Here is a 17038-nt window from a genome sequence, read left to right as displayed (position 1 = left end):
CACCAAGATACAGAACTTTAAAGAGCGAAATATAACTGACGCTCAGGTCAACCGGGTACATTACATATTTTTAAGTTAAGCTAAAATGATTAATCAGCGATATTTCAATAATATTTTATTATTAACTACATGTCCCTTGATTAAAACGATCATGAATGCACTTGTGAGGTTATTGCGTACACGTTCGCCTCGCAATCAATATGATATATACGAATTTTAACTAATATGCCTTATGAAGCTTGGCCTGAATGTATTGATTTATAGAGTAATGCGTACGGAATACTTCTATGATTTGGTTTTGGTTTGGTTTTATTAACAGTCCTATTAAGATGGCTCCACACATCGTCATCAGCGTCCATTTTCGTGACGTACTTCCGGAAAAAGTACAGCTCGGACTCAATTATTTTGATCGAAATGTGCATGTTCATCGTGTCGTCATTTCCGGTATCGGGCATTCAATATCGTAGTTCAAACTATAGTAACACCTGGGCCGTTTTCGTTTATTAACGTTCAAACCGATCGGACTACTGTTGTGCGTTTATCAAATTAGGTCGGACCTAGTAATCTGATGCTGCTTTCAGGCGAGCCTTCAGAAGGCCTTGCAAGGCTTGCAAGGCCTGCATACACATAAACGGTCAAGCCGGTTGTTCCGCATAAACGAACAGGCCCCTGGTAAACAATAGTACACGTGCGTGCCGATGATATGTCAACACCCGATATCGAGATTTTACCGGGAAATGTTTAATCACACGTACTTCAGGAATAAAGCTTTCCAATTCATAGACATAAACAGACTCACGGGAAGACAGTGACATGAGACCAGACGACCTCAAGAAGGCCATATAGGAAATACATGGAATGCGGACGTACCGACCTCACATGTGCATATCACGTGCTGACACGAGTTCATAAGCTCGAGGTCGTTACGATTTTCGATGTTAAGGGAGTTTCGCTCTGTCGATTAAATCGTGTTTACAAATGTAGTCTACTTACTATGTGAAAATAATGTTTTGTAAAATATCAAGAAATATATGAAATGCATCTGTGAGTTGCCGTGAGAACGGCATACCATGCGATAGCCTCTGGTCACATACATGTATGTACCTGACAGGTAATTATAAATATACCGTGAGTTAGCGGACTGTGGAATGATGTCCAAAGTGTACATGACTGAGGGTAATTTAGTTTCATTAAAGAATAATAAATTGATAATTTTGATATCATATTTTTTATTTATTTCCATAATTTTTGTTATACGTAAACAGAGACAACTGTCATTGTGTAAATTTCATCCCTCTGCAAAAAGTTCCGATTTTCCATTGTGTATATTTTGTTTAATTTCCCACTCTATATGTAGACCTTTGTTTCCTGTTTGCTTTTAGCTTGTAGATAATCACTTTTGTCCTTACAAATTCAATAAAAAATACTTTGTGTAACATGTGTTACATATTTTGCGATAAATAAAATATTTGTAGGGTTAACTAGAAATGCTTCTTTTCATTATTGTATTGTTGTTATTGTTCCGAACAATGCCACACACAAAAATAACGGAAAATATTAAGATTGACGAAAAAAAATTGGCATTTTTTCCAAAAAAGTCCCCAAATTATCGGAATGTTTAGATTTTCATAAAATCAACACTACATAAGGTGCATAACCATTATATGAAAGTTTCAACGAATTTTGCTCGTTAATTGCGAAAGAGTGGTGCCACCTTAACAGCGAAGGTCAAGTCGCACTTAGTGTATGAACGGGATATTCCCCCAAGACACTCTTAAGGTGGGTCCATCCTTTCAGAAAAACCCATGTCATTTTTTTCTAATTAGACTTATTTTCTTGCATGTTTTACGTAGATTCCATATATGAAAAGAAAAAAGGGGGTTCTCGATCTACTTTTTGAGATATTTCCGCTGTAAGGTAGCTACTTTTCTGCAAATTTCCCCCAAAATATGAAAATTAAGTAAAAATTTGTTTTCTATAATATTTACAAAATTTGAGTTACAACAAAGTTGAATATTCTTTACACATCTCGTGATGTACTATCAAAAGCAGAAATAAAACAAAAATGATTATATTTGGTATATTTATGCATTTTTCATGGCCATCTATTCTCTTCAAAATGCAATTTTAACAAATTTACATCGAACGAATGCATTAAAAACAAGCAAAAATGCGATCAAAACCCATGTCAATTTTATAAAACTTTTACAGAAGACAGCAAAGTATATATGATTTTCGGTTAGCATAAAAAAATGTGTGGTTCCCGGTAAAAAATTTGCAATTCCGCTCACTTGAAGTTAGAACTCCATTCCCCCACCCCATTTTGCCTATTCCTATTTTAATGCGTAAAAGGCAAAATTATGTCATATTAATATCCATACCGTCACAAATATAATACTTTATCGTGTCCCACACTTACATTTGATATACATTAAAATCAAATAGCATTAATGCTCGGAACTTAAAATAAAAATCAATTTTTCTAAGTTCCTATTCGTATTCCGGATCGATATATCTTTGGACCGCCTCCGGGTCCGGTTTTATACACGAAATTATATTTCCGTACACAATGTTAGCGCACCATTCCAAACGTGTTGTGCTTGATTTCACTGTTTGTTGTGTAGTTCCTGTATATTTTCTACCATTACCTAGTATACATCTAATTATTGCTGTATATTTATCGTACCATAGACAATAGAGCTCAAAACACAGTATTACAGAATTGAAGTACGAGCGGAATATGTCGTTTCCGCGATACAGGTTTCCGGAACTAAAAATAAGTTTCGCATATTATTTTGGTCATATGTCCACGGAATTAGATTGTTATATAAGTCCGTGATATGTCTTACACTTTTTGTATATACTGAGCATTAAATACTTCTGAAATTCAAAATGTTTTAAAATCTGATTTTAATATATGACAATTCAATGTATAGATGTAAACAATTACATAGTACTGTTACACTGTGTTTTCATACATTCGAGCGCTTGTCTACCTTGTTATTACTCTTTTGGTCACACAGAGCATATCTACAGGCTGTTAAAGCAGTTCCAGTAGTATAGTTCACAGCAAGTGATTGCACAACTTGAGGACATGATCACATGTCATGCTAAGATCTAGACAGGACAGAGTAACAAACTAAAATAATATATTACATCAGAATCAGTAGTGGAGGCATCAACGAATACCATCCCCAGTTACACATCTCTAAGACAGCTCCCCAAGTATACATTAATGTACAAAGTTTTTACTTTTTAGATTTAATATTTTTTTCACTTTTTGAGATGCACTGAGTCAAATACATTCAATCGGAGGGGGAAAAATCTAGTTCCAGTGAGGGATTCTGAGACAACATGTAATATGAGGAGGAGCCTGGAGGTGGGGAGGTGGTTGCACATTTACAATGTACTTGTGTGTGTGGGGGGTGGGGGGGTTGTATATTTCAAATGAGCACAAAAGCATCTGGTTACACATGCATGATGAACTGTTATGAACACACCTTGAAATAAAGTTGAAATGTACATGTGATATTCAAGCTGAATCCAGAGGGGGGCATATATGTATGCAGATTTTGGAATCTAATACAATGTAGTTCTGTGAACTCTCATTCATAACACATGTAAACATATCTTGAATTTGAGAATAAACTACAAGTGTAATATCAGAATCTGAATATGAATCTGAACCACAATTCCTGAGTGAAAATTCACAGATAAATAAATTCTTGGGAAAGATATTTTAAAATATTTACTAAGTTAACTTACTATGTATTTTAGTCATTTTATAACGGGAGAGAAAAAAAATGAATAAAACACATTTTGAAAACTTACATTGATTTTAATCAAATCACATTTTTGAAATATAAATACAGAATAAGAAGCAAAGATAGGAATATTTGTTTTTGGAGTATGTACATTGTAGTATAAATTGTATGTAATTAATAACACATTTACAGGACCTATGTATTTGATTTTTTTTCACGTTAAATTGTCCTGAGTTTTTTTTTCTTTCCTGGTGTCTTCTTACATAAGGCTTTCTGCTTAATATCCATGACCTAGAACATTCCTGTAAAAAAAGGAAAACTAAAGTTAATGATTTGTAACAAAAACCTGGTATGCAGAATCCAAATTACAATTACATGTATTATTATATATAATTATGACTATATACATGTAGTGCTTCACAATCTCATAATTTATAAATGACCGCATTAAATTATACTACTACTGCATAATTATACCTGATCTTCCACCAAACTTACAGGAATGATAAATATTGATAATATTTACTTTCATGGCACAATGTAGTAGATGAGCTAGAAATGTATACATGTAGAATAAAGTCTTATCAAAAAAACTTTTATTAACAGCTTATTCCACAATCCATATTGAAAAATATGACATGTATAATATGTTATGGTAAATCTATGAGGAAGTACGTAAGTCAGCCCACCACTCCACCAGTGTCCCATTTCCAAGTTTTTACACCATTACATTTTTTCTCCAAAATTTTAATTCATCTCTTGATTAATGTATCACCAGAAATCAATCTTGGTGAATGCTTGGTTCAGCACAGAGACTAAATATACTAAAAGAGACATTAGCAGCAGCTATTACACATTCATTTTCACACGATAGATTTTAGTATATGGGTTTTTTGTCACATTTGATATGACATTTATCAAATTATCTGTTGTTACTTTGCTATTGCCCGGTTATCATATTTATTTTCCACCCTTGTTATGATGACCTATGTCCTTATAAATTATTCTCTATTATTTTATATATCCAGGTTTGGCCTATTGCATTTTACTTTCTGTCCTTACTTCCTGTTATAATAAAAACAAACTATGCATCTTTTATAAATTTACTCTGATTTGTTCAGATATGAATTTAATTTGACAAAAAAAATTGATACACTATACACAATACACTCCAAATACAATGAGAAACAAAGTGATTTGTTTACTAATTTTAAAATCTTTCAATAAAATTTTGCTTTGATGTTTTGAGTTGAAGTGCAACCTGATAAGCAAATTTTCACTGCCTAAAACGGCGATGGCTCTTGTAAGTAACTGATNCCCCCAACTGGTACACAGAGAAACGCACTGATGTCCTACGTGAAAAAAAGTTTCGTCAGGGGTTTGCTGAGAGTATGATAAAAAAAGTAAGCAATCTAACAATCTGCTCAAACGCCTGTGCACTATATAATATGACACTATATATTTACCTCATTGTGAAAACTCGTCTACTCGTGTCGGTTCGGTATGGGTCCTTGGGGTCATTGACGATGACTCGAGACATTTGTTTTCAGTTGCAGTTTTCAGACGATCACTTGAAGCTGTTTACACTGCCATTTGTTAATTATTTCTGAACAAAATCTCTGTCAATAGTCAAGACGGAATTGCTGTAATGCTTCGAATGAAACGTTCAACGTCGAGACCTTCATGATCAGCTGTTCAGTAGAGTAAAGAAGTGTCGCCGTCAGTGTGATGGGTAACGGTCATAATTCTTCCATCGTACGAAATGACCTATTCCGTTCAAGTATTGATAAACTCTGATTATCGTTTGTTCTATTCAACATGTAGATAAGTGAGCAATAACAACGGAAAGCACATATTCTTTCACTTACAGACTTCATTCTCAGCAGCTGTCATATCGCTGTCATCAGCTGCGATGGTAAACTTCCGGTGTAAGCGACTTTCGTTCTTATTTACGGGAGTTCAATATCATATTAAATACGATTATTTAAATATAAAAGATTGTCGCACTGGATACTTTTTGGTTTTTTTGACGTTCTTAATTGTTGTTAATAATTGTTGAGGACACTTTTTTAATCCAAGCGTGGTGTCGTTAGGTTACCGTAAATCATACTGAAATTTAGCCAACATGCGCAGCTTCCTGCGCAGTGGCGCTAAATTTGAGAAGGATGGACCCACCTTAACTGAAAACAGGTAACCAAACTTTTTCTTTCACTCAAAGTGATGAACGTTTTACAGGAATACAACTACTAGCATTGTTAAGGACGTATGGGTTCATAACTTATTACATTCCTTGTATTTACAAATATCAAGTGTCGCTGTTGGGTACATAATACGAGGTAATAAGGGTATAAAAAGTTCAATAAAACATGCTTAAAGAAATGATAGCGGGTAAATGGGTTTTTTTTATCCTTTTTTAACAGACTAGTTTTACAGTGTTCATGTTAGTTCACGACTTAGTCTCTATTGGCGTAAAATCGCTGGCTTTCGGTAAGCCTAGTATGTCATACGTTTTAAACACTCAATTGAGTCTGTTTAATCTACACACTTTTATATAGACTGGTATTGTAAGTAATGTTTTGCCAACTACCCAGCTAAATACCCTAGAAATAATCTCTAACCACAACACTCCACTTAACAAAATCGTGCATCCGTGTGCATTATGTAAGGATGCATGCGTGTATGTGTGCTGGAGATAGGGTATGTTGGGTAATGGCAACAACTGGTTCACCCGTTGACAGTGCTGGGTGCCTTCGGCTTGGTATTTCAGTAAAATAGCTATATAATGTCGACATCAGATCCGCGCCTTCACAAGGAGGCAAGCACACCGACATACCCTGTCTCCAGCACACATACCCGCATACATAGCACACATGGAGTCACGTCCTTAAATGACCTTAACTATTAATAGACGTAAAACAAAACAAAACCCCAAAAAATCGAAGGATTTTGTTAAGTGGAGTGTTTTGGTTAGAGATTATTTCTCAGGTATTTAGCCGGGTAGTCTGAGGTGTTCGTTCTCATTTCTGGTTGGCTGCCGAATTTGTACTTCTCTCTTTCCTCTCAGGCGATGTAAGTCTCCCTTTTGAGTCGTCCGGACCTAGGGATTTAGCTGTTATTTTCACTTATAACACGTCCCGTCAGCGGGATGTAGGAGACGGGTAAAATTCTTGTAACGTTAGTTTGTTTTTCACTTGTTCCGTCAACGGAATGTGTTTGTAGTAAATAGCTTTTAGGAAGGGGGGTGGACATAATGTAGTGTGTAGTTTTAGGAGGTTTGGTTTGGTTTAGTATTGTTTAACGTCCTTTCAACAGCTATGGTCATTTTGTGTCGCCTACGACGGATGTCGGAAAGACACATAGGCGTTGCTTTTCCGACGGCGACGGCGGCGTCAACAATGTTAAAGTTTTGCGTTTAGCTCTGTTTCTGACAAAGCTACACCAACAAAACCTCGATCATAGATGTAGCAAGGGTAGTGGGGCCTACTGCACTAAAAACATTTCATTGATTTCTGCATTTTTTTGGTAAAAAAAATCAAATTTCTGGACTTAGAAAAAACTCAACGTTAAGGTTTTGCGTTTAGCTCTTACATATTAGGCCGTTTCTGACAACGTATAAATGCTAGAGCAACCAAACTTGGGTCATATGTGTATCATTGGATGTATAGCTGAATGCATTACACTCTTTACTAGCATTTCAACGATTTTTGTATCTTTTGGCTAAAAACCTCACATTTCTTGACTTAGAAAAAAACTCAACGTTAAGGTTTTGCGTTTAGCTCTTACATATTAGGCTGTTTCTGACAAAGTATAAATGCTAGAGCAACCAAACTTGGGTCATATGTGAATGTATAGCCGAATGCATTACACTCTTTACTAGCATTTCAACGATTTCTGTATTTTTTGGCTAAAAATCTCAAATTTCTCGACTTAGAAAAAAACTCAACGTTAAGGTTTTGCGTTTAGCTCTTACATATTAGGCTGTTTCGGACAAAGTATAAATGCCAGAGCAACCAAACTTGAGTCATATGTGAATGTATAGCCGAACGCATTACACTCTTTACTTGCATTTCAACGATTTCCGTATTTTTTGGCTAAAAAACTCAAATTTCTCGACTTAGAAAAAAACTCAACGTTAAGGTTTCGCGTTTAGCTCTTACATATTAGGCTGTTTCTGACAAAGTATAAATCCTAGAGCAACAAAACGTGGGTCATAGGTGTATCAGGGGATGTATAGCTGAATGCATTGCTCTGTTTACTAGCATTTCAACGATTTCTGTATATTTTGGCTAAAAACCTCAAATTTCTTGTCAAAGTTAAGGTTTTTGCGTTTAGCATATTAGGCTCTTTCTGACAAAGGATAAAAGCTAGACCGACCAAACCTCAATCATACATGTATCATGGGTAGTAGAGCCTACTACTCTAAAAACATTTCATGGATTTCTGCACTTTTTCAGATAAAAACCTGAAATTTCTGGACCTTAAAAAAAATGAATGTTATGATTTTGCTTTTAGGTCCGTTTCCTTATGCACTATGTCAAATGCTTATTATATTGACAAAGCGGGACAGGCGACGCATATAATTACGCCTAATTCTTGTTTGTAGTTGAGTATTATGACGGCTTATTTTTTGAAGTTAGAGTTGGGTTGAACGGGTGTTCCCCTACATACAAGTGACCCTCACCTATATGTAGGCGAACACCTATACAGGGGGGGGGGGGGGGGGGGGGGTAGTTATACCTAGGACACACCAGTTTCATATTTTATTTGGAAAGGAAGGGTGTCTATAAGGCCCTTTTTTGGGCCCCGGTATAATCGGATATTTACCTCCTTATTTTATTCAAAGATGTCCTATTGTATGACATGCGGAAAAACTAAGGTAAAACTTTGACAGAAAGTGGGTTTCTGGGGGTACCAAAAGGGGTATGGTAAATCACAAATATAGTTTGCTGTTTTCAAAACGAGCTTTAAAACCCAAAAAATATCAAACATGTAAAAATTTAACAAGCATATGTAACGGAATGAAAAATGACAGAAATTCAATCGTCACTAAAAGATTGTTTATATAAAACGACGGATTACGTCAGGGGGTCTTTTCGGTTATTTTCAATTGAAAAGTAATTTGTTTTCTCAATAATTTCCTTTCTAATTAATATTTTGACTTGCCATTTACAACTTCACTCATTTAAGTAGACTTACATAAATTGCATATTGACTACATACTTTCCTTTTGTTTTGTACTGAGTTATATATATGGCTTCTGGACACATCTCAAACTTGGCTTTTTCAAATATCTCAATTTTAAGTGAATTAAAAGGTGCATGACACCCTTTATATGCTATAAGAATAAGATATCAATTGTTATTATTGTATATTATATATATCATATAATATTTGCTCAACACCTGTGGCTGAAGTGAGTTCCAGGTCCTGATTCTTTTTTTTACTTATCAAAGTGGATAACAAAAGGCCTATGTTGCTCACATGTTCATCGTCATGTGTGCGAGTGGGAGAGGAATATAATAGCAGGTTTAGTGGAAATATAACATCGATGTGATGAGTGAACAACTATGTAGCACACATTAATATCTTTGATGTCTGTTTCAGTTTTACTTTGTATTTCCACGAAAACCAATCTCCAGCATACATACACACTTGCACGCCTTTACAACACACATCGAGGCACGACTTTAAATGACATAAGATGTTAATAGGAGGTTTAACAAAACCAAACCAAACCAACCAAATGTACATGATACAGGATGTATATATGCTATATTCACAATTTTAACATAATTCATTACTAAACATACACAAAACTTGTATATAAATAAATGGTTTGCGAATGATACCTTGCACAAGCTCTGTACTTGACTAACGTGCGTGTAAAATGTCTGCATACTTTTTGAACAAGGTATGACTATACCTAATGGATTAAGGTGTGTACCTATAGTTAAGTAGGCATTTATGGCCGTTGAATTTATTATTGATCGTCCATATTACTTAATAATAATAATAATTTGATGAAATTGCGGCCCATAAAACCGCAAATACAAATGAATCAAACTACTTGTTCCTTCTGTATAACCTTAACGTATAAGTTATTTTATATATACATGTACATCTTTTATACTGTAGTAACGGTTTAAATATACCAATTATTACAATGAAATGCATTAAATAAACTGAATAAACAACATTAACCGAAAGGAAGGCGTCAGAGGGGTGGTGGAGGGTGCAATTTTGTCAATATTTACAAAAATCAGTCTGTGCACTGTTAATGATCCCTGACGAAGGTGAGGTTCAAGTGCGCTCCACTCAACCGTGACCGCTTTAGCTGACCAATCAGCGTTGACCGTTCACGTGATGTACGCGTGGTCAATATGTGTCTGGCGTAAGTGGAGCCGCTTGTGTAACCGAGGATAAAATTAATTAGAAATTCAAATAAAAATAAGTCTTATAAGCAAGACTTTGCATTTTTCTTCCTCATTTCCTTTCTCTTCTGACGACTCACTTAGGGTTTGACATAAGTCAACATATACTAAATAACTACAAACAATAAGTTCGGCACATGTTATAATTGCCTCCTGCTGTTTCCTCCGTTCATCAAAATCTATAGATATAACTCCAAACGACGAAATGCCGTAAATGGCTCACCTACGGGTGGCCGTTGAATTTATTATTAATCGTCCATATTACTTAATAATATTTTTTGATGAAATTACAGCTCATAAAACCGCCACAAATCTACGATGAGAAAAAGTATATTTTAAAACGTTATTATTCCATGTTATTTTTCCATCGGAGATGCCGCCAATGAAACAGCAGAAAGGCAACGATTAGGTCTTATGCATTTTTGAAAGCTTTCAGAAATATATTTACAAACATAATTAACAGAAATAAGTGTCCATATATGTGGTAAAACAATGTGCTGTAACAAGATCTATATTCCAGACGTAGTGCACATTCAAAGGTCACCAGAATGCTTGTTTGTTTGTTTGATTTTGTTTAACGTCCTATTAACAGCTAATGTCATTTAAGGACGGCCTCCCCTGTGTGCAAGATGCATGCGTGTAGTGTATGTGTGTGTATTTTGGGAGGCTGCGATATGTTCGTGTTTGTCTCCTTGTGATAGCGCGGAACTGATGCCGACTTTATAGTGCTACCTCACTGAAACATACTGCCGAAGACACCCAGCAGGACGCCCCACCCGGTCACATTATACTGACAACGGGCGAACCAGTCGTCCCACTCCTAATTTGCTGATCGTTAAGCAGGAGTATAAACTACCATTTTTAAAGACTTTGGTATGTCTCGGCCAGGGGACAGAACCCAAAGCCTTCCTCACAGGGGCGAACGCTCAACAAATGGCCAATAGTGAGGCATTGTCAAGGGAGACATTAAGAAGAAGAAAGTTATTTAGAAAGGAGTGAAGAGATAAGGTCCCAAATTTAGTCGCCTCTTACGATCATGCAATTGGGAGCAGCAGGTACAATTCTTACGCCCTACCTGCAGGGGAACACCAGAATGCTCACATTTCTGACACAATGTGATAGTTGTCCATTTGTTATGTGTATATTTGGATAGTTCCTTTATATGTCCTTTTCTGTACGGTGTTGAACAGTTCATTCTAGCACCGCGAATAGGACTTTAGTGTACCTAATAGTCTCTGGCACCACACATTCCATCCTTTCTGGAAACAGCCGACATGTTCATACATAATAGATACAGAGATAAACATAACACATCTGTATACTAAAGAAAGAAAAGCTATGCAAGCAACATTCGGAACTCCCGTCACAAAGATGACACCTGCACAACCTTACTTACAAACTAGTATATGGTACTAGCTTAAAACTGGACATCCCGCCACAATTGTTTTAAGCTAATACAAACGTTGCCTACAGTAACAGTTGAAGTCTATGAAGGTGAAGGAGATCTTATATATTTCCTGAATGCATCTGATTTCCATCTTCCCAGTAATCTTATTTGAGCATCCGAAAACCCTTTCAATGCTGCTGCGGTGGCGCCACCTATTCTGAAACTGTCTCCCTTGTATCGGCTACTGTCAAGACCACATAATCTGAGGGACCGACGTATTGTTAAATCAAAAGTCGATCTCATTAAAGGTTTTTTTGATTGATTCTGAAAGAGGCAACCAGTATGATCTTTTCTTAGTAGCAAATACTTTTGCATTGTGTGTACTGGGCATATAGGAGATCCTGGAATAGAGGACACTGGTATTCGGTGGGGTCGTTTTGCCAAATTATGTTTAAATTCTGTGAAAGTCACTAACATTTGACAACGGGATTTTCGAGGTGTCGAAATGAATATCCGAAATTTGCAAAACCCTTTCCACTTGTGAAAGATTACTAGGAAGCAGTTCTCCTATGCGTGCCAAACAAATAAATACCAAAGTAAATATCGCTGCATACATTATTTTGTCATAATTCTCAGGAATTATAAATGTCAGCGAAGCAACAATTTTCTCTAAAACTTCCTGTGTAATTGGAAGTCGCGTGTCACATGAGGGGGCTAGGCGTGCAATGCATTTATAATTATTTTGATGATAAATATTTTAGTTGGATCTTCTAGACCCCGTACCCCACTGAAAATTCAACTGGGAATCCCAGTGGGATCCCGCTGGAATTCCCAGTGGGATCCCATTGGGATTTTTGGGTGGGATTCCCAGTGGGATCCCAGTGGGATCCCAGTGAAATTCCCATTGGGATTTTGGGTGGGATCCCAGTGGGATTTTTGGGTGGGATTCCCATTCAATCCCAATGGGATCCCGGTTAAGATCCCACCGGGATCCCAGTCAAGATCCCACTGGGATCCAGGTCAACATCCCACCAAGGTCCTAGTCAGTATTCCACTGTGATCTTTGTCAGGTTACTGGCTACCAACTGAAAAAAAATCTCTAAAAAATTTGAGTTTTATAATTTGTATTTATTATTTTTGATTCCTCTGATTTTGTCATTCATCTTCTTTACAATGTCATTCATCCATAGAGACTCCTTCTGGTCGTCACGAAGACTCTTCCCATAGAGCTGGAAGAGGTGACCTGCAAAACAATAAAATGAATCAAAATATAATTTGTGCATTTATATCTGTTTACTTTTTTGGGTTTTAAGTATCAGAACAAACTTATTGTAAAAGAAATTAATGAGCATTAATCTCAAAAAAGGTGCAATCTTATTTACTCACAAATTAACAACTGCAAAGATGTTGTGTATAGGTCTTTGTACATATCTCAGAGAAAGAGTTACCAACACTAAAGCTATATTTCCATATGTGACGATATACACTTACTCCTCAAAGCTCTTCTTTTTGCTGGGGCCANATAGCGCGGAACTGATGCCGACTTTATAGTGCTACCTCACTGAAACATACTGCCGAAGACACCCAGCAGGACGCCCCACCCGGTCACATTATACTGACAACGGGCGAACCAGTCGTCCCACTCCTAATTTGCTGAGCGTTAAGCAGGAGTAGAAACTACCATTTTTAAAGACTTTGGTATGTCTCGGCCAGGGGACAGAACCCAAAACCTTCCTCACAGGGGCGAACGCTCAACAAATGACCAAAAGTGAGGCATTGTCAAGAGAGACATTAGGAAGAAGAAAGTTATTTAGAAAGAAGAGAAGAGATAAGGTCCCAAATTTAGTCGCCTCTTACGATCATGCAATTGGGGGCAGCAGGTACAATTCTTACGCCCTACCTGCAGGGACTTGTTACCTTGTACATTGCCTTCACACACTGCTTACAAGAAGTGATTTCTGCCAACTGCCTTTCTATATCTGCCTGTTTTTCAAACAGCTGATGCACCATGGCAAGTATGGTATTGGTGTTGTTGACAATGGCAATCAACTGTTAGAAGAATTAAGTGATTACAATGTAAAATCCAAGCCTGAAGAAAATTGTTACCCTAGGGTTAACAAATACCTCCTCTCCACATAGTTACTATTTTTAAATCGGATCCGGATGAGTGTAATTTCATCAAAATCCTCAAAATGATAACAAGAACTGTTGCCATATTGGCAGCCTTAACTTATACACCTGTTTTCCAGAATATTTAAAAGAAAAGGACACAACTCCATAAATGGGAAGGTAACTCTAACTTTGTTGCAGTACTGTCCTGTTTCAGGACTGCTATTTCAGTTGTTTACCTTTTCTGAAACTGATGGAGTATCCACATGCCCATCTCCATCCACCAAGACTGAAGATACCATTTGACCAACTTTTTCTCTCGCTTTTTGTGCATCCCTCTTTGTCTTTGCAACGTCTTTCTTTACTTTCAACGCCTGGAATATCAACTTATTAAATCAATAATTCTGCCAAAGGTCGAGCATTAATTGCAGACAGAAGGTTAAAAATATCAGCTATTGCATGTCCACATATCCAAAAATTCTAAATAGGGATTGTTACCAATCGATGTCCCCTAAATTACTGCAAAAGATGAAAATCAAATTAGCCTAACTGAAATCAACCTATGGATATTACAGCAAAATCCTAAACTTGAAAATCACCTTTAATATTGATCACCCCAACAAAGATTAAGAAAGGATAGTTGTAATGTTGGTACACAAAACCTGTCTCTGCCAATCGCAAAGGAGCAAGACTGATGGTCATATAGCAAATTGTCATGTTTATTAATTTTAACAAAAAAGTAAGAAAATGAATACATGTATCAAATAAAAAAAGTAAAAGGAAGCTTGGATGGTGCTGCAGCAAAAATTGAAACATCACTACATATATATATACCTCTATATCTTGGTTTGTTGTCTGTGTTTTTGTCTTTTTTTTTAACGGTCTGTTTATTAACTGAAGGTCGTCATCAGAAGTTATTTCTCCATGTTCAGAACCTTTAAATGAGAAATTCAATAGTCAATGAATTATCCAATATGAAGAGTGTATGGACGGACATGATTTTTTAAAACAAAATAAGACCAAATTTGTTCTTTTTATGCATTTCTTAGCATCCTTGTCAGCATATCAGTTTAATTAACACAACTTGAACTTAAAGTGATAGTTATTTTAACTAAAATCTTTTTGGAAGGACCACACAAAAGAAAATATTATTGTCAGACCATCACATATAAAGTATCAACAATATATTCTTGAGCCATTTGCAAATATATATAAAAACTATACATACCGTTATTACTGTACGCTTCATTTTCTGACCCATCTTGATGCATGTCACGAAGTGATCTCTGCAGAAGAATAAAGTTTTGAAAATGTTATACAAATGTATGTACCTAAACATGTCCACACTGTTGGAATTACTTCTTTGCCCCATATAATATTTTAAGTAATTTGTATCCTATGTACATACCTCCATTATGATCCAGTGTGATATGGGATTTTACCGTCTATATTACTTCTTTGACCCATATAGTTTGCATTATATACATATCGGGGTTTTTTTTATCTTTTATACAAGATTACATATATAACCTCTAGCTGTGACCAGTTTGAAAAAAAATGTTAACTTACAAAATACACAACTGGCTAATGTCAACATGTATTAAAGTGTTTTTTTAACTATCTATTTACAACATGATGTTGCTTTTTTTCTAAATGTAGTTAATTATCTGTCACATGTTCTATGTGCACAAATTGAACTTTTCTATCACACACACACAAGCATCTGCCTGAAAACTTTGGTTGCGCTGAACAAATCAAAATACACACCTTCTTTTTGATCCTGGGAATTCTGATTGGTGCAGCAGTGCCTGTGGTAAGCCCATCATCACTCTTACTGGCAATGGCATCAATATCCTCTACTAGATATGGCCCCGACTCCTTTTCCATCGGCTTTCCTCCACAAACAGTTTCCACCAGCTTTTTAAACCCAGGGCCAGCTAATAATTCCTGGAATTCCTTCCTTTTGGAGTCATCTTAATGTGTAATAATGACAAAAACAAGTCATCAATAATGATGATAATTTTATAGATCTGTACTGATGAAACATGCAAAGGATTTGGGGCGTTATGGGTCATTTTTGGCCTCATTAAAAGTAAAAAATTCAACTTGAATCTATTTTCAATTTCAATTTTCAACCAAATAGCGCACACCAGACGATATTTATATCTCTCTTTGTAATGCAATATCTCCTAATCCAGTTGTCGAATGAATTTTACCCTTAACACCTCTAGTCCTTTATTCATTCCGTGACTTATTAAATAATAATTTATTAAATGACCCCCATTTAAACTTGGACACACTGGTATTTCCTGTATTTCTTTGAAGGATTGCCGTGGTCCCAGAAAGTAACATAAACACATATTTCATATAAATATATGACCTTAATATATCATCCCTCGAAATCATATTTACAACAAACACTACGACACTTTCTTATATCATTACGACGACTCTTTGGGTTTTGAAATGGCGGTGGCTCAACCCCCATTGACATCGTAACATAAATATGCATTTTATAATGGCGCTACCGTAGTTTTGTTTGATCATTCGAGTTAAACGTAAATTATATCGTTTATTATATTCAATGTTTCTGAAAATGACAAAGGATAACTTACCACCGATCTTTCCTATGACGCCACTTTGAATTCCAAATCCTGGACATTTTACCCGAACACGTTGTCCTTCACGATATTCCCCAAAGGCAATCCTTGGCTCTACGATCGTACTTATCTTCAAAATGTTGCCTTGGATTGGATCGTCGTTAATCCAGATCATCAGGACGATTGAAGACATTATGATTATTTGAAAAATATGCCGTACCTTGACAACTGTAATCGAGGAAAGTTTACGAAGTCGTATTTGGCGGTTTCTTGGAGGTCATTCGAGACGACAGATAGATGGCGCTGCGGATATGCTGCGGATGCTGATACGAAATAATGGGTAAATATATATTATATCTAACTTCTCCATTTTGAAGTATTTATTTTTTTCCCCTCCAAAATTTTAAGTTTTAAAAGTTAGATTTTTTTAGCTCGTAATAATCATCGATATCCAGCATCCTTAGGTTACAGTTGGTCCCCATCGAACACAGCGAGGGGCGAGGGGAGATAATTTGCATCAAATAATTATTATATCGGACAATGAGTTAATCGAAAGTAGCCGTCGTATTCATTAACTCAATTTACAAAGATAAACAAAATTTCATATGAAATTTACTTCATATTTAAAGTCAGCTTTGCGTCATTTAAATTCCGTGAAATCCGAAACTTCTCAAGTATAATAGCTTTACACCGATTCACCTCGGGAATGTTTCGGTAAAGTGAATTTTAAAAATGGTCAGTAGAAAC

At 36.0% G+C, this 17038-nt stretch overlaps 1 protein-coding gene and 1 long non-coding RNA gene across 2 annotated transcripts; both read right to left on the bottom strand.

Annotated features, from left to right (window-relative positions):
• Nucleotides 1-12689: 12689 nt before the first annotated feature.
• On the bottom strand, nucleotides 12690-13103 carry LOC110449362. Its single transcript, XR_002462844.1, has 2 exons — nucleotides 13074-13103; nucleotides 12690-12825 (listed from the first exon to the last, which is right to left on the bottom strand). It is a non-coding gene; the product is annotated as an uncharacterized LOC110449362 (long non-coding RNA).
• A 375-nt stretch (nucleotides 13104-13478) lies between these two features.
• LOC110449395 lies at nucleotides 13479-16691 on the bottom strand. The gene is made up of 6 exons (XM_021496249.1): nucleotides 16307-16691; nucleotides 15459-15664; nucleotides 14920-14977; nucleotides 14526-14626; nucleotides 13931-14065; nucleotides 13479-13631 (listed from the first exon to the last, which is right to left on the bottom strand). Exons 1-6 carry the CDS (start codon nucleotides 16482-16484, stop codon nucleotides 13479-13481), a joined length of 831 nt encoding a protein of 276 aa, XP_021351924.1. The 5' UTR covers nucleotides 16485-16691.
• Nucleotides 16692-17038: the final 347 nt, after the last annotated feature.

The sequence above is a fragment of the Mizuhopecten yessoensis genome, unplaced genomic scaffold (genome assembly GCF_002113885.1).
Source record: "Mizuhopecten yessoensis strain PY_sf001 unplaced genomic scaffold, ASM211388v2 scaffold4599, whole genome shotgun sequence".
In the NCBI taxonomy this organism is placed as follows: Eukaryota; Metazoa; Mollusca; class Bivalvia; order Pectinida; family Pectinidae; genus Mizuhopecten; species Mizuhopecten yessoensis.
The sequence above is the reverse complement of the archived record's forward strand: the minus strand, read 5'-3'. Positions and strand labels throughout refer to the sequence as shown.